Raw genomic sequence first — 25,310 nt, 5'->3', positions numbered from 1 at the left:
TGCAGCTCAGTAAGTCATCATGGTAGGTAATTGAAAAAATGGGAATGAAGACATATTTGGGATGGATAGAATTCAAACTGAACAAAGAGGACAGGTGTTATTACGAACAAAGGTTACACATTTGGCTGAAAGCTAATGGAGATGAAGATAAAGCAAATATTTTCCTCGACCTTAATGGGGTCAAATTCTTATGATGTGGCGTTTAACCACAGCTTCTTCTTCAGAACTACAGAGAAGTAAAAATGTGGTGAAATATATACTGTTTAACGGGGGGGGGGAACAAGTGAAGCTGGATGGAAGGCCAATGATAGGTGGAGGCAAAGGAGAGATTGCAAAAGATGCCATAAACAAAAGGTCAAAGGGGTATTGATGGTGCTGAGACTGGCTGAAGGAGGTGCTAATAGTGACATTAAAAGTAGAAAGCAGAATGAGCAAGTGACAGATGGCCCTATGGGGGTGGGGGGAAGGGACGGTGTGGGAAAAAAGATCGAAATAAGCTAAAAGGTGGGGATAAAACAATGAATGGAAATAAATTTTAAAAATAATAATAATAGAAATAGGTGGGAAACAAAATATATATATAAAAATTTTAAAAATAAATATTTGAAAAAGTGGATCAAAAAGGGGTTATTATTTAGGGCAGGGATCAGTGAGACTATGTCTGATACTGAGAAAGTGCAAGGAGAGCACAAAGTGGTCTTTGGGTAAGGGGGAGCAAATGATAAAAATAGGCATTTTGCAAGACTATGCCAGTGCCTTATGTGCAGTTAGAAGCAATAAGTAAATAACTAAATGGATTAGAAGAAACAGGAGCAATTAAGAATGTGAAGAGCAGTGAATGGGCCACATCCATTGTGGTGGTTCAAAACGCAGATGGATCCATTCGGATTTGTGGAAATTATAAGCAAATAGTGATTGAGAATGATACTTACCCACTGAAGACTGGTTTTCTAATTTAGCCAATGGAGGTTTAGGGGGGATGTGAGGAAAAACATTTTTACCCAGAGGGTGGTGATGGTCTGGAATGCGCTATCTGGGAGGGTGGTGGAGGCGGGTTGCCTCACATCCTTTAAAAAGTACCTGGATGAGCACTTAGCATGTCATAACATTCAAGGTTATGGGCCAAGTGCTGGTAAATGGGATTAGGTTGGTAGGTCAGGTGTTTCTCACATGTCGGTGCAGACTCGATGGGCCGAAGGGCCTCTTCTACACTCTGTGATTCTGTGAAATGTCTTCAGTAAGGTAGGTTTGTCAAATGCATATTTGCAATTATAATTAACTGACAAGAACAAGGAATTGCTCACCATTAGTACACACAGGGTTGTGCCAGTATGAAAGATTACCATTTGGGATGCTTACTGCTCCCACAGTGTTCCAGAGCATCATGGATCAGGTACTAAACGGAATGAAAGGAATGTGCTACTTCTTAGATGACATTCTAATTGGCAGTAAAACAGAGATAGATCACATTGTAACATTGAACAAAGTCCTGGATTGACTTCAAGTGTATGGCATCAAAGCTGAAAAGCACAATGGTTCTACATGGTATCAAGTGTAACATACCTGGGTTACCAAATAGGTGATGAAGGTGTCCACTCAATGCAGAGGAAGGTTGAGAAGATTTTGAAAGCAAAGAGACCAGAAAACAAAGAAGAACTTAGAACATTCATTGGGGTTGTTGTGTATTATTCTAAATTCATCCCTGACTTAGTAACACATTTGCTTCACTGTATCAATTGCTCAAAGGTGAAATAGATTGGGAGTGGTATATGAAGTGGCAGAAAACATTTGAAAAAGTGAACAAAGTACTGACTAGTGATGTTATTTTCACCCACTATGTTCCCAAGTAAAGATAGTTTGATGCATGTGATGCCTCATCACAGGGGTTAGGTGTAGTGTTACCTCATATGATAATCTCACATGGAAGATAGTGTGGAGAAGCCTGTAGCATATGCTTCACATACTTTAATAAAGTCAGAGCAAGAGGCATTAGCGATCATATATCATGTTACTAAGTTCCACAAATATTTGCATGGTGGGAAGTTAACTTTGTTAACTGACCACTAAGTCCTTATGATCATACTTGGTTCAAAGAAGAGAGTACCAACCCTAGTGGTTGCACAACTTCAGAAAGGGTTTTAATTTTGATGGCCCAACAATACAATATTAAATATTGTAAGTCAGCAGATCATGCAAATGCGGACATTATTTTGAGATTTCCTGTTAAGTTTGATTCATTTCTAGCTACGCTAGTTACCTGTGAATTACTTTACAAAAGACCGGCCAGTGTCTGCCAGAGAAATTAGTGAAGAAACCCACTCAGTAAAGTACTCAAGAATGGTTGGCCTGATGAGAGTGATGATGAGAAATTGCAGGAGTATATCACATGTAGAAATGACCTGAGTGTAGATCAAGGTTGTCTCTTGCGATGTTTAAGAGTCATTATTCCGCCAGTTCCGAAGAAGAGCCATATTCAACTTGAAACGTTAACTCTGTTTTGCTCTCCACAGATGCTGCCAGACATGCTGAGAATTTCTAGCACTTTTTATTTTTATTTCAGATTTCCAGCATCCACAGTATATCGCTTTTATTATTCCACCAAGGTTTAGAAAGAGATTCTTAGAGGAACTTCATAAAGACCACACAGGGATAGTCATATGAAAACAGTAGCAAGAAACTATTTTTGCTATTCAAAGGTCAATAGAAATATTGAAGAGTTGGTGAAAAGTTGTGAATTGTGACCAGAATAAAAAATAATCCAACCAAGGTTCCTTTCATTCCTTTGTCAAACACAAGAAAACTGTGAAAATGAGTCAATATTGATTTCTTTGAAGTAGAAGGGAAATAGTTTGTTTTGGTCGAAAGCTATAGCAAGTGGATAAATATTGAATCTATGCCCAATACCACAAGTGCCAAAACCATTGAGGTTTTGCGAAGTTGGTTTGCAACACATGGGTTGCCAGAGTTGTTGGCATCAGCTAATGGTCCACAGTTTACTTCAGAAGAGTTTGAAATATTTCTCAGTAAGAATAGAATCAAACAATCTCTAATACCAATTTATCACCCAGCATTGAATGGTGCTGTAGAAAGAAGTGTACAGATTGTGAAATTTGCTTAAGCCTGAGACATCAATAGCAAAGTAAGAGAAAAACAAGACAAATTGAAGATGAGTCATGATATACCAGGTATAAAACTCAGGGAGTTCAGTGCTAGTCAGAAGGTCATAGTGTAAAACTACTGAGGTGAAAAGGAGAAATGTGTGAATGGAGTTGTTGTAAAGACATTAGGTACATTCACATATCTAACGAAGTTTGGAGAGGGAGTCATTCAGTGTCATGTAGATCATTTGCTTGAAAGAGGAAAACCGACAAAGGGGAAGCATGAGAATCCTCCTATAGTCCAAATTCTCCCTACATTCCAAACTGAAAGTCATAAAGGAAGTGAAAGTCACAAAGAACTTAAGAGTTTGTCAGTAACACAGAATCCACCAGTAGAGAAAAGTGAGCCAGGATCTATTATTAAGACAAATCAATCAATATCACAGTCCCGAACCATTAAGTGGAGTTGGTAGCCAAAGTCAAAGTTCAGGTTTGACACAGTTAGAAATATTGAGGGAGCAGAGTCAAAATAATGGAAATGGGAGGAGATACCCAAACAGTGAGAGAAATAAGCTGGATAGGTTAATTGAAAGTATGTTGGAAGGAAGAAGAAAAATGTTTTTCTGTTCATTAATTCTTGTCAAATGATGATATTTTTTATTAAACTCATCCTCAAGCTAAGGAAAAAAATTTTTTTACATTTAATTATTCTGGCAGTTTCGGTCATATGTGATTTAGGTGTGATTACAGAAAATAAGTAGGCAACCCAACCTGTTAAATTTTCAGGTATTTTTGATGTTGGTTTAGTCATATTCTGAGAACTTATGTACCATCTTACATTTTAACGTACAAGTTGTTTTTTTTAAGTGGAGAGGGAATGTACTATATTGCAAGGTCTGAGCATTTTGATACATTGTCCTCTCTGCTGGGGAGGTGTAAATAAAATTGTTCAGTACTGGCTGCCTGCTATGAATCCACATGGTGAAATTTTTTGCTGTGCAAGACACAACACTCTCTATTCCTTAACAAAAACAGAAACAGGAATACCTGGAAAAACTCAGCAGGTCTGGCAGCATCGGCGGAGAAGAGTACAGTTGACGTTTTTCCAGGTATTTCTGTTTCTGTTTTTGTTTTGGATTTCCAGCATCCGCAGTTTTTTGTTTTTAACTCTCTATTCCTTTTCTCCTTTCCTCCCTCCTCTCTGCTCTCTCCTTTCTCTTAACCCTCTCCTCTCTCCCAACCCTGTTCTCTCTTTCCTGCCATCTTCTATAACCTCTCTTTTACCATCTTCTTTTCCCCGTCCCCTCTCTCCCATCTTGCTTCCCTGTTTTTTACCTTTGCCCCCCAGCTATGTTCCCTCTCTCTCCTGTCTCTGTCTGCATGGTTCTGTCCTCTTCTTCACTGTACCATGATCCCTCCACAATGTCCCCTGTTTTCTTCTTTCCTGCCCTTCTCCCTTGATTTGTGTTTACAATGCTAATATCAGTGGTTTGAGCAATGTGGCTGCTTCCTTCAGGTGCCAACTCTGCATTGTTGTCCCAGTTGCCCTCAATTACCTCCACGCTCTCTTCATCACTCTCCTAGCCTCTTATTATGCTGTATCTACTTCCTCTCCTCAAAGCCTAGAACAAAAACGAGCAGCCTTCATTGACTGGTAGAACAACCCAAGGTCGCAAGTCAAGAATGCAGCATTCTAACAACTCAAGGCTGACGCCTGAAGACAGAAGATAAAGCATATGTGGTTGGGAGAGAAAGCCTGGGAGATCCAATAATATACTGACCATCATGACATGCAAAGCTTTTTTGAAGCCACCATGGCCCTTTAAAGACCAAAGTCAAATGGACAAAACCCCCTTCGCTCACAGAGTGGTGTTTGTCTTTTTAAGGATGACAAAGCCATCTTTCAATGCTGGAAAGAACGTTTTCAAAAACTCCCCAACCATGAATCTTCAGCGGCAGCTTATACTCTCCAGGCTGTCCTTCAGGACCCTGTCATAGAATCCAGGAGTAAACCACCATCAATGGGAGAACTGCAACAGACATCAAACAGATGCAAAACAATCAGGCCTGCGGCTTTGATGGTATTCCAGCTGAGGTCTTCAAAGCTGCTGAGCTTTTGCTCACATCAAGACTCCCTGCACTCATCATATGGATTTTGGGAGGAAAAATAACTTCCTCCTGGCTTCAGGAATGTGACAATTGTAACTATTTTCGAGAAGGGAGACGAATCAAGCTGTGGAAGCTATCAAGGTCCATAGCTGGGAAAATCCTGATGCACATTGTCCTGAATCACCTACTTCCTGTGATTGAGGAAATCCTTCCAGAAACATAGTGTGGTCTTTTTTGCTATACAAATGCAGGGAAAATCCTGACACAAAGGACTGAATTTTCGCTCCGAGACGGGTGCGTAGAGTTGTGAAAATCCCCGATTTCCCAAACCCAACCCGGGAGGAACTTCCCCAAAGGTTCAGATTTTTGTTCCGGGAGGTGTGTGTTAACTGGATTTGGGCCGCTGTCCCCAGAAACACTGCGGAGGCTTACAAAGTGGCTGTCGGTTGTGAAGCGGGCTGGTTAAAAGGCCCACATTGGTGCTGTGGGACTTTGTCCCAGTTGTAATGAAAACAGTAAAACAAAAGCCAGCCCTCTAGTCCTCACCACCCATGCATTCCCCATGCCTCATCTATGCCAACTCAGGCCACCTCATGTCTCCCACGCCCCACCACCTATGCCCCTCTACCACTAGCCCCACCTCCCAAACCCATGGTCCCTCATATCCTCCATTCCAATACATGGCACTCTACCCATACCCCATGCCCCGTCAATACTTCCATACCTCCTCCTACCCCTCTACCACCACTCCCCCATGCCCTTTATAGTCCATATGCCAACTTAATGCAAACTTCTACCAACACATGACTCCCATCCACAAGCCTTTGCCCTTACACCCTCCAAGCCAACTTACCCAGTATCCAGTATCCAGTTTCCACCAGGGGCAAACATTAGGATCTCTGCAGTTCTGCCACATCAATCGTGAATGGTGGTGGACAATTAAAGAACTCACTGGAGGAGGAGGCTCCACAAATATGCCCATTCTCAATGACAGAGGAGCCCAGCACATTAGTGCAAAAGATAAGGCTGAAGCATTTGCAACAATCTTCAGACAGAAGTGCTGAGTGGATGATCCAACTTGGCTTCCTCCAGGGGTCCCCAGCATCACAGGTGCCAGTCTTCAGCCAATTTGATTCACTCCACATAATATCAAGAAATGGCTGAAAGCACTGGATACTGCAAAGGCAATGGGCCCTGACAATATTCCAGCAATAGTACTGAAGACTTGTGCTCCAGAACTTGCCGTGCCCCTAGCCAAGCTGTTCCAGTACAGCAACAACACTGACATCTACCCGGCTATGTGGAAAATTGCTCAGGTATGTCCCTTACACAAAAAGCAGGACAAATCCAACCTGGCCAATTACCACCCCATTAGGCTACTCTTGATCATCAGTAAAGTAATGGAAGGGGTCATCAACAGTGCTATCAAGCAGCACTTGCTTAGCAATAACCTGCTCACTGACGCCAGGGCCACTCAGCTTCTGACATCATTACAGCCTTGGGTTCAAACATGGGCAAAAGAGCTGAACTCCAGAGGTGAGGTGAGAGTGACTGCCTTTGACATCAAGGCAGCATTTGACAGAGTGTGGCATCAAGAAGCCCTAACAAAATTGGGGTAATTGGGAATCAGGGGGAAAACTCTCCGCTGGTTGGAGTCATACCTAGCACAAAGGAAGATGGTTGTGGTTGTTGGAGGTCAGTCATCTCAGCTCCAGGACATCACGACAGGATTCCCTCAGGGTAGTGTCCTAGGCCCAACCATCTTCAGCTGCTTCATCAATGACCTTCCTTCCACCATAAGGTCAGAAGTGGGGATGTTTGCTGATGATTGCACAATGTTCAGCACCATTTGCCACTCCTCAGATACTGAAGCAGCCCATGTCCAAATGCAACAAGACCTGGACAATATCCATATCTTGGGCTGAAAAGTGGCAAGTAACATCCATGCCACACAAGTGCCAGACAATGATCATCTCCAACAAGAGAGAATCTAACCATCACCCCTTGACATTCAATGGTATTACCATCACTGAATCCCCCGCTATTAACACCCTGGGGCTTACCATTGACCAGAAACTGAACTGGACTAGCCATATTAGAACTGTGGCCATATGAGCAGGTCAGAGGCTAGGAATCCTGCAGCGAGTAACTCACCCCCTGACTCCCCAGAACCCGTCCACCATGTACAAGGCACGAGTCAGGAGTGTGATGAATTACTCTCCACTTGCCTGGATGAGTGCAGCTCCAACAACACTCAAGAAGCTTGACATCATCCAGAACAAAGCAGCCCGCTTGATTGGCATCACATCCACAAGCATTCACTCCCTCCAACACGTGGTGGTAGCATTGTGTACCATTTAGAAGATGCACTGCAGAAACTCACCAAGGCTCCTTAGGCAGCACCTTCAAACCTACGACCACTACCATCTAGAAGGACAAGGGCAGCAGAAAGATGGGAACACCACCACCTGGAAGTTCCCCTCCAAACCACTCACCATCCTGACTTGGAAATATATTGCTGTTCCTTCACTGTCGATGGGTCAAAATCCTGGAGCTCCCTTCCTAACAGCACTGTGGGTATACCTGTGCCACAGGGACTTTAGCGGTTCAAGAAGGCAGCTCACCATAACCTTCTCAAGGACAATTAGGGATGGGCAATAAATGTTGGCCGAGTCAGCGAAGCCCACATCCCGTAAATGAATAAAAAAAAAGAAATAAAATAAAATTCTAAATATCTATCACTATGTTAAAAAACTCTCTCATTAATTAAAAAACCCATTCAATACACTTAAACCCTTTCAAGTACTTAACTTTTTATAAAAACAAACATTTTTATTCATAGATCTGCATCAAAGACAGCTAATCCATTTATAACCACTTTGAGTTATCAATCAACCTGTGAGTTTACCAGCCTCCTACTTTGATAACGATAGACTATGGAAGCAGTCAAGCAACACTAATACTATAATGATATTTTGCAGGCTCATGTCAACAAACATCTATTAGAATTGCAAGCACTGATTTTTTCAACTGCAGGCTTTTATTTAAAAAATTAAAGAGCAGGGGATTCAAATTATTTGACAACTTGACAGTTCTATAGACCCTATCCTCTTTTTATGCACATTCATGTCTTCTCTTAAAAATCCCAAAGGGGTACTTGAATATCTCCAACAGAGCACCTGAATACTCCAGAGAACTCCAGCATGTTTAAAGCTTTTCCTCAAATTTCTAAATCCCATGAATCATGCTTCAGAAACTTTGACAATGAAAATTGTTTTTAACTGAATGCAGCTGTGCTCTTAAATGATGTGGATTTGCAAATTGCACCCTACCCCAGTTCCCCACCCCCGATGAAAATGGTGGGTGTTGGGTTCAGGGGCAGGACTCCTGGGATTGGGGCTCTGGCACTATTTTAACAAAGATACAGGGCCTTTCCAACTTCTCAAAAATTCATGCCCTATTCTTCTGAATCGCCTACATCCTGTGACAGAAGGAATCCTCTATTCACCTCATCAAAGATAAACATCTCCCTGGTGTCAGCATTAAATACTGTCGAGATGGAGAATTCTTTAACCTCAGTGATCTCTGTGCAAAAACTAAACTCACCTCAAAAACATACCTGATCTAGTTTCCAGATGACTGTAGTGTTGTTGCCCAATTTGCAGAGGATTTACAAGCTGCTGTCAATCTCTTCAATTCTATAAGCAAGAAATTTGCCCTGTCCTTGAATGTTGCCAAAGCAAGACTCATATCAACCCACACCTGGGGCAGAATATTACGATTGGTGTGTGGGCACGAGCCCGACATGCCCGAGTGTAAAATGATGTGTGATTACATCGGGCAAGTGTCCTGATGTCATCACGCAGTCTCGCGATATTTTGTTTGGCGGGCACGCGCCGGAGTTGGCTGCATGCCCGCCCAAAATGAAAAGGCCTATTAAAGTCATTAAAAAGCTAATTAAATTCAAATTTAAGCTGCCCGTCCAACCTAATGGTTGACAGGCAGGCGCAAAGGCCAAGCGGCCTTTACATTTTTTGGGAAACCTTATCCATGGGAGGGAAGAGGTTTCCTAATGCAAATAAAAATCAAATAAAAACTTCATTTTTGAATTAAGAACATGTCCCAGCTCATGTGACAGAGTCACATGAGGCGACATGTTTTATGATATTTTCATTTCCTTTATTTTTTTTAAACAGCGCTTCATCCTGAGGCAGCTCCATGCCTCAGGGAGATTGAAGCACTCTTTCACGTGCGTCGGCTGGTTCACCCTCCTTCCCTGCCTGCATAAGCAGCACTGAGCGTTGCCACTCGCGTTCCACGCTGGGCAGGCCTTAATTGGTCCGCCCGCATGAAATCGTGCTGCGGAGCCGATCGTGGGCGGCAATCGGCTTTCCGACCGCTCCCACCTGCCCCACCAAGCACCCCCGCCAAGGGCAACATCCTGCCCCTAGTCAGCCAAATATTCAGCTTCCCGTATACATTGAAGGAGAGAATTTGGAAGATGTTCAGCACTTCCCATACCTTGTCTCTCAAAAGGCCACCATTGATGAGGAGATCCAATACCGGATCAGCTGCACCAGCTCAGCCTTCTATAAACTGTGCTAGTGAGCGTCTGCAAGTCAACAAAAGTCCCAGTGTACAGAATATTTTCCACCACCTGTACTGCTCTGAGACATGAACTATGTATCAGCGACACGTAAGAATGCCAGATAAATTCCATTAGCAACGCCTCTAATATACCCTCTGGATTCAATGGAAGAACATTGAACAAATTCTAGTGTCCTTCTTGAAGCCAGCTCCACAAGCATTCAAGCATAACTACTGCCAATTCAACTTTGATGGAGTGGACACTGTCCGTTCGACCAAAAAGCATCTCTCCTGCCAGGTACTGTTTTTTTCAACTCTCAAATGGCCAATGTCCCAGGAGAAGACAAAGAAAATGCTTCAAAGACACTTTGAAGCTCTCCCTGAAGCACGGCAGCATTGACATTCATGATGGGAAGGAGCTTGCTACTCGTTGTTCAAAATGGCAACTTGTACATCAAGCTGCATCATGTTTTGAGTCACAACGTCTTAATGATGAGGCAGAGCGGTGGCAGAGAAGGAAAGAAAAGAAAGCAAATCCTGCACTCTGGATCCCACTGCTTCATGAGACATCCTGCCCCAGGTGCCCAAAGACCTGTGGGCCGAAAATCAAGAAGACGCATGGCAGAAACTCACGACTGGCGAATGGGAAGACAGCTGACGATGACTCCCTTTCCCACCTTAAATTTAGTTCTACCTTCCTGCAGCCTCATTGTCTCCCTCAACTGTCAGTCTCTAATCCTGCTCTACCATCCTTTCCCCAGCCTTACTCTACCTTATCACCAACCCCTGGTCACTGAGCATACTCCACCTTCTCTTCCAGGCTTTAACATTGACCCACCTTACACATATTCCTGCCTGCTTCAACTTTGCAACTATTCACCCATCTTGCGCTTCCTTCTCACCACCCTGCTCTACGTTTCCCTTACTCCAGTCTATCTCCACTGTTTCTCTAATGGGGCTCAGTACTGAGATGGGCAGGCACAAAAATTCATGCTTCTGCCGGTTTGTCGGTACCATCCCATCCTGACCATTTTTCCAGAGGCAGGATGGGTTTAGAGGCAGGTAGTCAATTAGGGAGTTTAAATGACCACTTAAGGACAATTGCCAGACGGACCCTGGGCCCCCTGAGGCATCAAGGACTAGGCCAGCTGCATGGAGGCGGCCTCCTGGCAACAGGCTTTGATGTCCTCCAATTCTGCCTGGCCACAACTGCAGGGACTCGAGAGGTTCACACACCCATCACTCACCCATCAAACATCTCTAGTGGGAACGATAGCATACCAACAATTTTACTAGACTTGTAACCCAGAAGCCCAGATTAATGCTCCGGAGACATGAGTTTACATTCAATTAATTAATAAATCTCGAATAAAAGGCTCGTATCAGCAATGATGATCATGAACCTACTGCCGTAAATACTAATCTGGTTCACTAATGTCCATCAGAGAAAGAAATCTGCTCTCCTTATCTGGTCTGGCTTACATATGAGTCCGGGCCCACAGCAATGTGGTTGACTTTTAAATGCCTTCTGAAATGGCCCAGAAAGCCACTCAGTTGTGTCAAACTGCTTCAGAAAATTTGAATAAGAATAAAATGACACAAACTACCCAGCATCGACCTAGGCACCGGAGACAACAAAGGCACACACTGCCTATCCCATCTTACAAAGTCCTCTTCATAATCATCTGGGGACTTGTGCCAAAATTGGGAGGGCTATCTGACAGGTTAGTCAAGCTACAGCCTGACATAGTCATACTCACAGGGTCATAGCTTACAGCCAATGTCCCATACTCCTCATCATCATTCCTGGGCATGTTCAGTCCCAGCAAAGGACAGACCTAAAAGGTGGCAGCACAGTGGTATACAGTCAGGAGAAAGTGGCACTGGGAGCCCTCAACATTGACTCTGGACTACATGATGTCTCATGGCATCAGATCAAACTTGGTCCTACTGATTACCACCTACCACCCTCCCTCAGCTGATGAATCAGTGCTCCTCCATTTTGAACACCGCTTGGAAGAAGCACTTAGGCTGGCAAGGTCACAAAATGTAGTCTGGGTGGGGAAATACAATGTCCATTACCAAGAGAGGCTCAGTAGCACCATTATTGACTGAGCTGGCAAAGTCCTGAAGAACATGTTGGCCAAACTGAGCTTGCAGTAGATGGTGAGAGAACCAACAAAAGGGAAAAACCTACTTGGCCTCGATCTCACCAATCCAACTGCTTTAGATGTAACTGCCCGTGACAGTATTGGCAGGAGTGAGCATTACACAGTTCTTGTGGAGACAAGTCCGATCATCATTCAGGAGGAAACCCTCATGACACTTGCACCATGCTAAATGGGATAGAATCAGAACAGATCTAACAGCTCAAAACTGTACCTCCATGAGGCACTGTGGACAATCAGCAGCACCTGAATTGTATTCAACCACAATTTTTAACCTCAGAACCCAACATATCCCTCATTCTACCATTATTATCAAGCCAAGAATCCAACCCTTGTTCAATGAGGAGTGTAGGAGAGCATGCCAGGAGCATCACCAGGCATAACTAAAAAATAGATTCGTGAAGCTGCAACACAGGGCTATATGCAGGCTAAACAGTGGAAGCAACACACTCTTGACAGAGCTAAGCGATCCCACAACAAATAGATCAGATGAAAGCTCTGCTCATCTAACCATGAATGGAGGTGAATAATTAAACAACCAACCAGGAAGGGAAGATCCAGAAACATCCCCATTCTCAATGATGGCAGAGCCCAGCATATCAACACAAAAAACAGGGCTGGAACATTTGAAACCATCTTCAGCTCGAAGTTCTGAGTGGATTATTCATCACAGCCTCCTCCTGATGTCCCCAGCATTACAGATACCGGTCTTCAACCAATTCAATTCACTCCATGTGAAATCAAGAAACAGCTGAAGGCACCAGATACACCAAAGGTTATGAACCCTGACACTATCCCAGCTGTACTACTGAAGACTTATGCTCCGAACTAGCCACGCCCCTAGCCAACACAGCTACAACACTGGCATCTACCTGACAGTGTGGAAAATTGCCAAGGTGTATCCTGTGCACAAAAATCAGGAAAATTCCAGTCTAGCCGATTACTGCCCCATAAGCCTCCTGTAAAACATGAGGAACATGATGGAAGGTGTCGTCAACAGTGCTACCAAGCGGCACTCATTCAGCAGCAATTTGCTCACCAATGCTCAGTTTGGATTTGGCCGGGGCACTCAGCTCCAACATTCTTACAGCCTTGGTCCGACTATAGGCAAAGAATTCTAGAGATGAGGTGAGAGTCACTGCCCTTGACATCAAGGCAGTATTTGACCCAGAATAGCAGCAAGGAGCCCGAGCAAAACTGAAGTTAATAGAGATCGGGGAAAAATTCTCCACTGGTTGAAATCATACCTAGCGCAAAGAAGGCTATGGTCATTGGAGGACAATCATCTTATCCCCAGGACATCGCTGCAGGAGCTCCTCAGGTTAGTGTCCTAAGCCCAACCATATTCAGCTGCTTTATCAATGGCCTTCCTTCCAACATAAGGTCAGGAGTAGGGATGTTATTTGATTTTTGCAGTGTTCAGTACCATTCGCAACTCCTCAGATGCTGAAGCAGTCCATGTCCATGTGCAGCAAGACCTGGATAACATTCAGGCTTGGGCTGACAAGTGGCAAGTAACACAAGTGCCAGGCAATGACCATCTCCAACAGGAAAGAACCTAACAATTTCTCCTTGGCAGACAATAGGGGCAGGCGATAGCCTAATGGTATTGTTGCTGGATTAGTAATCCAGAAACCCAGGTTAATTCTCTGGGGACCTGGGCTCAAATCCTGCTACAGCAGATGGTGGAATTTGAATTCAATAAAAATCTGGAATTTAAAAAGTCTATGAAACGATTGTTGTAAAAACCCATTTGGTTCACTAATGCCCTCTAGGGAAGGAAAACACCTAGTATGTGTGACACCAGACCCACAGCAATGTGGTTGACTCTTAATTGCTCAGTTCAGGGGGCAATAAATGCTGGCCTAGCCAGTGACACCCACATTCCATGAATAAAAAAAGACAATGGCACTATCAAAATCCTGGGAGGATCACCCAGAAACCTTACTGGACCAGCCATGTAAATACTGTGGCTACAGGGGCTGGGAATTCTGCAGTGAATAATGACAAGGCACAAGTCAGAATAGAATAAATTCCACTTGCCTGGATGAGTGCAGGATGAGGAAGCTCCATACCATCCTGTTCAAATCAGGCCACTTGATTGGCACCCTATCCATCCCCTTAAATGCTCTTACTGCTTCTCTATTCTTTGAGAGAAGATAATGAAGCCCCTCTCCTTGTACAGGGTTGGGTGACCTCTCAGATACAGCTATAGATGGTGAACTGAGAAACATCTCCAGTCTGATAGGATCCTGAGGCATAGAAATTGAGGGCCCAAGTAACACTGGCAGCTCCAGATCTAGTTTGAGGAGGTAGCACAGTTAAGTGACCACCTTCTTGATGTAATGTAGTTGCCACAGGCACTGCTCCAAAATGAGGTAGAGGCAGACTAAATGATCTTTGAAGACTCTATGTGGGTAAGCTTTCTGTTGAAACCTCTGCTGCTCCTCCTTCTGTGAGCAGCTTCTCTTCTCTGCAGCCTCTGTTTCATCTATATGTTATACTGCAGTCCAAGAGGAATTGCAACTATAGCCCCCATATCTGGGAGCAAATGGTGTACTCAGAGGTCTTTCAAATTCACATCACTCCTTCTAAAGGCCAGCACCACTCTGTCTGAAAGAACTTCTGTCAACTCCTCCAACAACACAGTACGTCCAATAATTCTGCAGCAGTAAAGGAAATTCAAAAGCCCTGCATCTGCAAGTTACACAGTGCTCCATTTAAATGGTGCTCGTTGGATGGTCTCTGTTTAAGGGAGGGAGTTAATAGGGCCAGTGAGGAACAAAATAGTAACTTGGGGGCCAAATCAGTGTTCGACCCTGACTGACAGTACGATCTTCCAACTCTGCATGCTTCTGGTGCATGCACAGACACCCATGTAACCTCACTTCCTAACATAGCAATCGTGCAGGCCACGGTGTGAGTCTTCAGGATTCTGGGTTCCTATTTTGGTGAGACCAGTGGTGCTACAGTGCTGAATTTTGCAGCCTGTATTCTGAACTCGCTGTGTGTAATGTCATGATTGACCAGCTAGTAAAATGTTAAAAATATTATGTCTGCGCACACTTCCTGTCAAGTTTTTCCGTCTTAAATTCCTGAATACGAGTGGGGCAATTACAGCATGAGAAATGTGTACAGGAAGTTTTCATTATAGATGTGGTCATAAAAATTTATAGTGGAATTGGTTAACAAGAAGTCCATGGAGATACTAGCATGCTGTAGGTAATAATATCAAATTATTACATTAAATTATGGAAAGTGGTTAAGACTTTAAAGTTACTTACTTCTGCATGCCCTGTTCCAATTACAGAAGAACATAAGAAATAGGAGCAAGAGTAGGGCAGTTGGCCCCTTAAGCCTGCTCCACCATTCAATAATATCATGGCTGATCTTTTTATTTTAGCGACATCTGAAAGATGTCCAGAGCGACCTCACGTTGGCACACAAGCTGCCTGTCATCTCTGCAGGCTCCTCTCAAGGCACTCTGGATGACGGCAGCAGCTCCTCCGCCCCTCCATCAGTGACTGTGGAATCTGATGAGGCTGTGATGATTGGGTAGATGCCAGCCACCAGCTATGGCACTGCCCGCTCCCTCCCAGGCAGGTATGGCACAGGCTCCACTGGCCAGAGGATGATCGTCAAGCTAATCAAAGCCAACAAGACAGCAGAGTCAGCAGGCTGTCTCCAATGCCACTGCCAGCAGGGTTTGGGGGGGGTGCGGAGGCACCAAGATGTAGCAATCGCAAACATAAGCTTAAGACACCATGAACACAAGAGGGACTGGTAACGGGTGATCTTCTGTTGTGCAATGTTTGTTTATTTTAAATGGTCTGGGGTTGAAGAACAGAGAAGGTTCTGTTAATTTGTTATGAGCATCAACATGAGATAAATGCTCTTTTGTTGTAATGGCCTGAATATGCTCCACCTTTTTTATTTAATGTGGTGCCAGTATGTAATGCTGGACGTGGGTGGCTCGAAACTTTATTGCACAGCACTGAGTGGACTTTGGGTGCAAATGAAAGGGTCATGAAATGAAAGGCGGATGGGTTGCACCTGAACTGGAATGGGACCAATATCCTTGCGGCGAGGTTTGCCAGTGCTGTTGGGGAGGGTTTAAATTAACTTGGCAGGGGGGTGGGATCCTGAGAGGAGGTTCAGCAGGGGGAGATACACAGCCAAAATTAGAAGAGAGAGCAAGTGAGTCTGGAAGGCTTGGAAATTATAAGCCAGTTAAGGCACAAGGGAGTTTGGCAAAGTTGAATGGCATTTATTTTAATACAAGGAGCCTGATGAATAAGGCAGATGAGTTGAGGGCACAAATTAACACATGGAAGTATGATGTCATTGCCGACACAGAGACATGGTTAAGAGAGGGGCAGGATTGGCAGCTCAATATTCCAGGATATAGGGCCTTCAGGCGAGACAGGGAAGGAGGTAAAAGAGGAGGGGTTAGAGCAATAGATCAAGGAATCAAATACAGCAGTAAGGAGGGATGAGATCTTAGAAGGTTACTCAAATAAAGCCATATGGGTAGAACTGAAAAACAGAAAAGGAGCAATCACATTGCTGGGAGTATACTAATGGCCCCCAAACAGTCAGAGAGAAATAGAAGAGCAGATATGTAGGCAAATTTCAGAGAAGTGTAAAAATAATAGGGTAGTAATAGTGGAGGATTTCAACTTCCCCAACATTAACTGGGTTAGTCACAGTGTGATAGGTTTAGAGGGAGCGGAATTCTTAAAATGCATCCAGGAGAGCTTTTTAAACCAGTACGTAGAAGGCCCTACAAGACAGGGGGCGGTCCTGGACTTAATTTTAGGGAATGAAGCTGGGCAAGAGGTGGAGGTGTCAGAGGGGGAACATTTCGCAGATAGTGATCATAGCTCCGTTAGATTCAAGGCTGTTATAGGAAAGGACAAAGATGGGCCAGAAATCAGAATTCTAAACTGGGGGAAGGCCGATTTTAATAAGATCAGATATGATTTGGCCAGAGTGGACTGGGAGCAGCTACTTTTAGGTCAATCTGCATCAGAGCAGTGGGACAATTCAAGAAGGAAATAGGGAGAGTACAGGGCCAACGAATTCCAGTAAAGATAAAGGGTGGGACCAACAAATCCAGGGAACCCTGGATGTCGAGGGATATACAGGATTGGATAAAGAGAAAAAGGGAGGCTTATGGCAGACACCAAGGGCTCAAAACAGCGGAAGCCCTAGGGGAGTATAGAATGTGTAGGGGGGAACTTAAATAGGAAATTAGAAGAGCAAAAAGGGGGCATGATAAAACATTGGCAGGTAAAATAAAGGAAAATCCAAAGCTATTTTACAAGTACATTAAGAGGGAAAGAGTAGGGCCCATTAAGGACCATAGTGGTAATTTGTATGTGGAGCCGGAAGATGTAGGTAGGGTTCTAAATGAATACTTTGTGTCGGCGTTCACAAGTGAGAGGGATGACGTGGATATGGAAATCAGGCAGAAGGACTGTGATATAATTAAAGAAATTAGCAAAGAAAGGGAGGAGGTTCTAAGTGGTCTGGCAGGCTTAAAAGGAGATGAATCTCCAGGCCCAGATGGAATGTATCCCAGGCTGTTGAGTGAGGCAAGGGAGGAGATAGCAGGGGCGCTGGCAATAATTTTCAATACCTCTCTGGCCACAGAAGAGGTGCCAGAGGACTGGAGGACAGCCAATGTGGTACTGTTATTTAAGAAGGGAGGAAGAGATAAACCAGGGAACTGCAGGCCAGTCAGTCTAACCTCAGTGGTAGGGAAACTATTGGAAGCAATTCTGAGGAACAGAATTAATCCACACTTGATGAGGCGGGGATTAATCAAGGACAGTCAGCATGGTTTTGTTAAGGGGAGGTCATGTCTGATCAAATTGATTGAATTTTTCGAAGAGGTGGCCATGTGTGTAGATGAGGGCAATGCAATTGATATAGTGTACTTGCACTTCAGCAAAGCTTTTGATAAGGTCCCACATCGGAGACTGATAACGAAGGTAAGGGCCCATGGGACCCAAGCAATTTGGAAAATGGGATCACGAATTGGCTGAGTGGCAGGAAGCAGAGGGTGATGGTCGAGGGGTGTTTTTGAGATGCCTGTGTCCAGTGGGGTTCCACAGGGATCGGTGTTGGGTCCCTTGCTGTTTGTGGTATATATAAATGATTTAGACTTGAATGTAGGAGGGTTGATCAGTAAGTTCGTGGATGATGCAAAAATTGGTGGGGTGGTAAATAGTGAGGAGGATAGCCTTAGATTACAGGAGGATATAGATGGGCTGGAGAGATGGGCTGATCAGTGGCAAATGGAATTTAATCTGGATAAGTGTGAGGTGATGCACTTGGGCAGGACAAACAAGCCATGAGAATACACGATAAATGGGAGGACCCTGGGAAGTACCGAGGATCAGAGGGACCTTGGTGTGCATGTCCACCGGTCCCTTAAGATAGCGGGACGGGTAGATAAGGTGGTTAAGAAGGCATATGGGATGCTTGTATAAAACGCTGGTTAAGCCACAGCTAGAGTATTGCGTGCAGTTCTAGAATCCGCATTATAGGAAGGATGTAATTGTACTAGAGAGAGTGCAGAGGAGATTTACTAGGATGTTGCCTGGGCTGGAGAGTTTTAGTTATGAGGAGAGATTGGATAGACTGGGGCTATTTTCCCTGGAACAGAGGAGATTGAAGGGGGACATGATTGAGGTGTACAAAATTATGAAGGGTATAGATAGGGTAGACAGGAAGGAACTTTTCCATTCAGTGGAGGGATCAATAACCAGGGGGCATAGATTTAAGTTAAGGGGCAGGAGATTTAGAGGGGATGTGAGGAAGAATTTTTTCACCCAGAGGGTGGTGGGAATCTGGAACTCACTGCATGAAGGGGTGGTAGAGGCAGAAACCCTCATAACATTTAAGAAGCATTTGGATGTGCACTTGCGATGCCATGGCATACAAGGCTATGGGCCTAGTGCTGCAAAATGGGATTAGAATAGTTAGGTACTTGTTTAACCGGCGCAGACTCGATGGGCCGAAGGGCCTTTTTCTGTGCTGTAGACCCCTATGACTTTATGACTCTGACTATTTCAGACATTCGGGATGGAGGCGGAAGGCCTGGCATGTGGTTGAAGCTGATCTTTGGTAGCCAAGCTGAAGGAGTGTTGGGTCAAGGCGTCCCGGTTGTCCCTGCCTTCCTTGAGGTTACTGGGGTCTGCCTTCATGCCCTCGCCGTTCGCCTCAACATGTCCCTCTTCTGATTCACTACTGGACTCATCATTTGTAGACTGTGCAACTGTGTCAAGATTATCTTCCTCCAGTGGGTACCCCCTTGCCAGTGCCAGATTGTGGTGAGCACAGCATGCAACCATGATCACTGACACCATCAGGCCAGTTAAAGAGTGTTTCCTTCAACTGTCCCTGAAGCATTTTTAAGAAGCAGTGGGGATCAGCATGATCGTGGATACTGCTATAATATGGAGAAAAAAAAAGTCAAGAACTCAAAGTGGTTCCATTTTAGTCTGATTAAAACACTTGGCATGATGAACACACTGGGCTTAAAAGTCACCTGCTTTTTCCTCAAAACTGGCCGAATTTTCATTCAGATCTTTGATCAGCTTTCAAATGACCACAATTCAGCTATTACTGAACAGATGAACAGACATATAAATGCAGTGTACTGGAACATGCTCAGCTTCACAACCACACCCACAAACATGGTACATGAGACCCAGTGCTTTCCATTGAAGAGCAAGGGAAAGGAAAGAGAAGAAAACCCACACAAGGCTACTCACTTTGTTGTAGCTTTTCCAGAGGGGAAAAAAAGCCAGTGATGAGAGTGCACATTGCCAGCCCACTAATCCTCAGCCACAAAAAAAAAGTGTTGCAAAAAAAATGAAGTAGACTTCAGCATTCCAAAAGTAGCCAAGCAGTATAAGCCTGCTTTACAAATGGGTCTTCTATTTTTAATCAGTTTGAGATTCAGCATTATTGTTCATTATAAATTAGATAGAAGTCAACAATATTATTGAATCACTTCATCTTAAGACCTGCTGTTAAATGATAACTTTCCTGGAAAGTTGCTTTCCATTCCCCTTTGTTTGAAGAAAGAAAAGCAAACCTATGATATAGAAAACAATTCATCTTTTTATGGCTCAAGTCAAAGCACAAAAAGGCTTTTGAATTATTTAAATAGCTCACCTGCCATGGCCTTCACCCCAGCACAGTATCATCAAATTAAACTTTCCATTTCCTTCATCAACAAGGTTCCTTGTATACCTGTAAGAAAACAAGCCATTTGCAGTTAATTATATAGTGCCTAAACTAAAAGATCCAAGCTAGAAAAGGGTGTTTATAAACCAGAAGCACAAGATCTGAATGTCTCAATTTGCTAGGTTATGGTAGCATTCAAATGCTACATCTGGAAAAAGAAAATAGGTACTCAAGTCTCAGCCAATATAGATGAAAATAATTTGGATTTACTTAGATCATGGTTATGATCCTTGGCCAGACCCAATGTTGGCAAGATCCTGTTATTGACCAACAACATTTTTCCTTAATGTAGACAAGGTGAGATTCAACACATTTTCTAAAAGAAAAAAGCCACAAGATTCCACAGGTTTTGAACAAAGACAAAAAGGAAAACAAGCCTTGTATAGTAAAGTTTAACATTCATGGCAAGTAGGAGGTACATGTGAATCAACATGAAAACTGGTCAAACACCACATTGGTCACATCTGCCATTTATTGCCCAAAACAAATTTGATGGATTTCTCACACACCCAGATGTTAGTCACACTGCAAGCCAACCAATCTCTAAAACCTCCAAAGTCACTCCAACTCCAATGTCTTCAACAATGGCTCACCCCCCAGGGTTTCAATCTCACTTTCTAAAATTCCAATCCTCTGGATTCCTGAGTATACATGCAGGCACCAAGTTACAAACGCAGCTTCAGATCTTTGGTTGTGAAGAGAACAACTTCTCCAAAGCAATATCTTTGCTTCAGTCCTCTTCAATTACCATGGCTTCACCCAAGCCCTCTTAAAGCCTGCGCCCCACAGCCTTATAACTTGGGAGCTGGTTTCTTTTTTGTTTTAAAAAAAGTACTTAACTGGGACCTGTTTGTCCTTTGTCCCTTGCCTGGGACTTCTCCCTGCCCCCTTTATATGGAACATTTGACAGCCAAGGTGTGCCACATCTGGTCACCCGACCTAGGCTTCACATCCTTCTGTCTACGCACATACTCTGTAGTCTGAGTGGAATCTCCTGTTGACGAAGGCACCCGGCTGACCTGCTGGCACCTTGATGGCCACATGTGTGCAGTTGATTGCGCCCTGGATGCGGGGGGTCCCAGCAGTTGGCGCAAAGCCTCTGGCTCGCTGAGCCTGGCTGGCCTCGTCCATATGGAAATGATTAAATGTCATTACCTCCCTGAATAGAGCTTCTGTCACCAGTTTGACACAACTGTGGACAGGAGACTGGGACGGTCCACACAGATTCCTCACTGACCCCTGGGAAGAGCCGGAGGCATAGAAGTTGAGGGCCACTGTGACCTTCAGAGCCGCTGGCATGGGGTTTCCATCCACTCAGTTGGAGCTGATCTCAGGCACTGTTATCTGAGAAATGGAGGTCATGGTCTCCCTTGAGAGTCAGAGCCTCCTTCGGTATTGCACCTCAGACATATTGAGGTAGCTGCATTGCTGCCTGTTATCCCTGGAAGCAGGATAGTGGTGTCTTCTACAGCCCCTTCCACCTTGGACTTTTTGCTGGCCCTGTACACTTTGTGCCTGTGCCTCTCCTCCCACAGGTCGCTCCCGTGGAAGCTGCATTGGGACACCTGGCCTCCTCTCCCTTCTTCCCCTCTCTTCCTCCTCAGAGGAGGTGCCTCCAGCAGAGACTACAATCCCCATTACCAGGGTAACGGAAGGCTGTCTGAAACCTGGAAGGGTCCACGCAGCCTGAATCCTCTGGGGGCTTTGGAGACACCAATGAGTCCTGAAATGAAGCCAGGAAATGCTAACAATGAAGCCCTGAACAAAGATGAAGCTGCCAAGAACCAATAAGTCACCTTATTGGACGACTTATTGGTACTTGGCAGCTTCAGCTTTGTTCAGGGCTTCATTGTTAGCCAGGTGTCTCAATGCAGCATCCAGGGGAGTGACCTGTGGGAGGAGAGGCAAAGACACAAGGGACGCAGGGCCAGCAGAAAGCAGTAAACTATCTCCAAAACTCCCTACTACTGACACTGGCAATGCTGCTCACTCCTTTTAGCCCACCCATGGATGAGGCTTTTGAAATTGTCGGCTGGCCACCTGCCTGTTTTGCCCATGCGACGAGTGCAAAATCGCATGGGCAACGAAAGACCACCATCAATTAGCTTTACAATGGCCTTAAGTGGCCTCTTAATTAATGGCGGGCAAGGCTCTTTACACATTACATGTTAAGATCCCAACCATGTTTACTCATTAACATATTAAAGACACTTCTACGCCTTACTTCTTTTGATAACTTCAACCTGTAGTCTTCTTGGCCACAAGACATAATTAAATCTCACACACAGACTGAACAACACAGCCCCCACCCCACCCCCACCACCATAAGCCTACTTTACACTAACCCAGAAAAATATTATGAGAATTATTATACCTTCATCACGTCAGCAGCAAGTACCCTTGCTTCACTGATTGCAAATCTGGATCTATAAATTTCAATGAGATCACTTCTCCTTCTTCTAAATTCTATTGAATATAGGCCTAGTCTACTTAATTTCTCCTTGTGGGACAATCCCCTCATCCTAGAGACCAGGCTAGTGAATCTTGGTTGTACTCCTTGTATGGCAAGCATATCCTTCCTTAGTTAAGGAGACCAAAAATGTACTCCAGGTGTGTTCTCACCAAGACCCTATACAACTGCAGCAAGACTTCTTTTCCTTTTACATCAATCCCTTTGTAACAAAGGCTACATGCCATTTGCTTTCCTAATTGCTCACTGTATCTACATGTTACCTTTCCATGAATTGTGTACAAGGACACCCAGTTTCCTCTGAATACCAACATTCCGCAATCTTTCATCATTTAAAAATTATTCTGTTTTTCTATTTTTCCAATCAAAGTGGATAAATGCACATTTGTCCACATTATATTCCATCTGCCACATTTTTGCTCACTCACTTAATCTGTCTAAATCATTTTGGAGCCTCTTTATATCCTCCTCACAGCTTACATTTTCACCTAACTTTATAACATCAGCAAACTTGGATATATTACTCTCAGTCCCTTCATCTAAATCATTGATATATATTCTAAATACTTGAGCCGCACGCACTGATCCTTGCGGTAACCCATTTGTAACGCATAGCACATCAACCCAAAAATGGATCATATATTCCTACTCTTTTTTCTGTCTGTCACCTAATCCTCATCTGTATCAATATCTTGTCCCAAATCCCAGGACCCCTTATTTTGTGTAATATCACTTTGTGTAGCACCTTATCGAATGCTTTTGAAATTCTAAATCCATTACATCCGTTCTTGTCCAACCTATGGGTACAGTCTCAAAAAGTTCTAATAGATTGTCAAACACTATTTCCTTTTCATAAATCTGTGTTGAATCTGCCCAATTGTATTATCATTTTCTAAGTGCCATGCCCCTGATAACGGATTCTAGTATTTTCTCTGCTACTGCTGTCAGGTTAAATGGCCTTTAGTTTCCTATTTTTTCCCCTCACTCCTTTCCTGAATATTGAGGTTACATTTTTTACCTGGCAATTTGTAAGTGCAGTCCTAGAATTCTGATTTGTCAGCTTTCCTGGATGTGATGGCCCACACCCTTTAAATGAGGTGGCTACGGAGATAGCGGATGCATTGGCATCTTTCAGAATTCTAGGACTGCACTTATAAATTGCACTTAGTCTGGGGAGCAGGGTTGGGGGTTGGGGGGGTGGGGGGGTGGGGGGGGGGGGACGCGGGGGTGGTGGTGTGCCTCTAAAGCTAGAACTGACAGCAACTTTTAGATTTCTGTGTTATTTTCCATGGCCATAATATTGCTGTGTGTGTGCGGGGTCAGGCCCGGCATGCCGACAGGCGATATGACGCACGATGACGTCGGGCGTGCGTCCCGACATCATCGCGTGTCATTTAGATCTTGCGTTTGGCAGCACGCACCGAACTGTCAAAGGCCTATTAAGGCCATTAAGAAAGTAATTTAGCGAATTCACAGCCCTGCCCGTCCAACCTTAAGGTCGCCACAGGCGGGATGAGGCTTCCTCAAGGTTTAATAAAATCAATAAATAAATTTTGCTAAATTGGCAAATATATCCCAGCTTATAACTTAATAAAATAATTTTTCTATTTTTCTATTAGAAAATTTCAATCAGCTTCACGCCCGCCCCCACCCAGTCTGCCCGACATAGGTAAGTTTCTGGCCTATGTGTGTGGACTCCAGACGTTGCTGTCAGTTTCAGTGACATAATGACAGCGAATGCTAACAGTATTGCCACTACCGGACGATCTGGGCCATTAGATTCTTATTGTGCTTGACAGGATAGATGCTGGGAAGAAATTTCCCATGGCTGGGGAGTCTAGAAATAGGATGCACAGTCTCAAAATAAGAGGTTTGTCATTTAGGACTGAGAGGAGGAAACAATTCTTCACTCAAAGGTTTGTGAACTCTTGGGGCAGAATCTTACGTCCTGCGGGTGGCCAAGCACCCGACTCGACTGGGTGTAAAATAGCGCACGATGACACATTGCCAGTGTCAGTAGTAGGGAGTTTTGGAGATAGTTTACTGCTTTCTGCTGGCCCTGCGTCCCTTGTGTCTTTGCCTCTCCTCCCACAGGTCACTCCCCTGGATGCTGCATTGAGACACCTGGCTAACAATGAAGCCCTGAACAGAGCTGAAGCTGCCAATTACCAATAAGTCGTCCAATAAGGTGACTTATTGGTTCTTGGCAGCTTCATCTTTGTTCAGGGCTTCATTGTTAGCATTTCCTGGCTTCACTTCAGGACTCATTGGTGTCTCCAAACGCCCCCAGAGGATTCAGGCTGCGTGGACCCTTCCAGGTATCAGACAGCCTTCCGTTACCCTGGTAATGGGGATTGTAGTCTCTGCTGGAGGCACCTCCTCTGAGGAGGAAGAGAGGGGAAGAAGGGAGAGGAGGCCAGGTGTCCCAATGCAGCTTCCACGGGAGCGACCTGTGGGAGGAGAGGCACAGGCACAAAGTGTACAGGGCCAGCAAAAAGTCCAAGGTGGAAGGGGCTGTAGAAGACACCACTATCCTGCTTCCAGGGATAACAGGCAGCAATGCAGCTACCTCAATATGTCTGAGGTGCAATGCCGAAGGAGGCTCTGACTCTCAAG

The 25,310-nt window shown here is 44.3% G+C and overlaps 1 protein-coding gene across 1 annotated transcript in view; it reads left to right on the top strand.

The window, feature by feature from the left end:
* Positions 1-657: 657 nt before the first annotated feature.
* LOC144691207 (cysteine dioxygenase type 1-like) overlaps positions 658-25,310 on the top strand; it is a 29,767-nt gene continuing 5,114 nt past the window's right edge. Inside the window, exon 1 of the mRNA XM_078559268.1 lies at positions 658-704. Within this exon, the coding sequence (XP_078415394.1) occupies positions 658-704 (47 nt within the window). The remainder of the gene's footprint in view (positions 705-25,310) is intronic.

Source organism: Cetorhinus maximus, chromosome 2 (genome assembly GCF_964194155.1).
Source record: "Cetorhinus maximus chromosome 2, sCetMax3.hap1.1, whole genome shotgun sequence".
Taxonomy (NCBI): Eukaryota; Metazoa; Chordata; class Chondrichthyes; order Lamniformes; family Cetorhinidae; genus Cetorhinus; species Cetorhinus maximus.
Note: the sequence above shows the minus strand (reverse complement) of the source record. Positions and strands in the feature narration are given on the sequence as shown.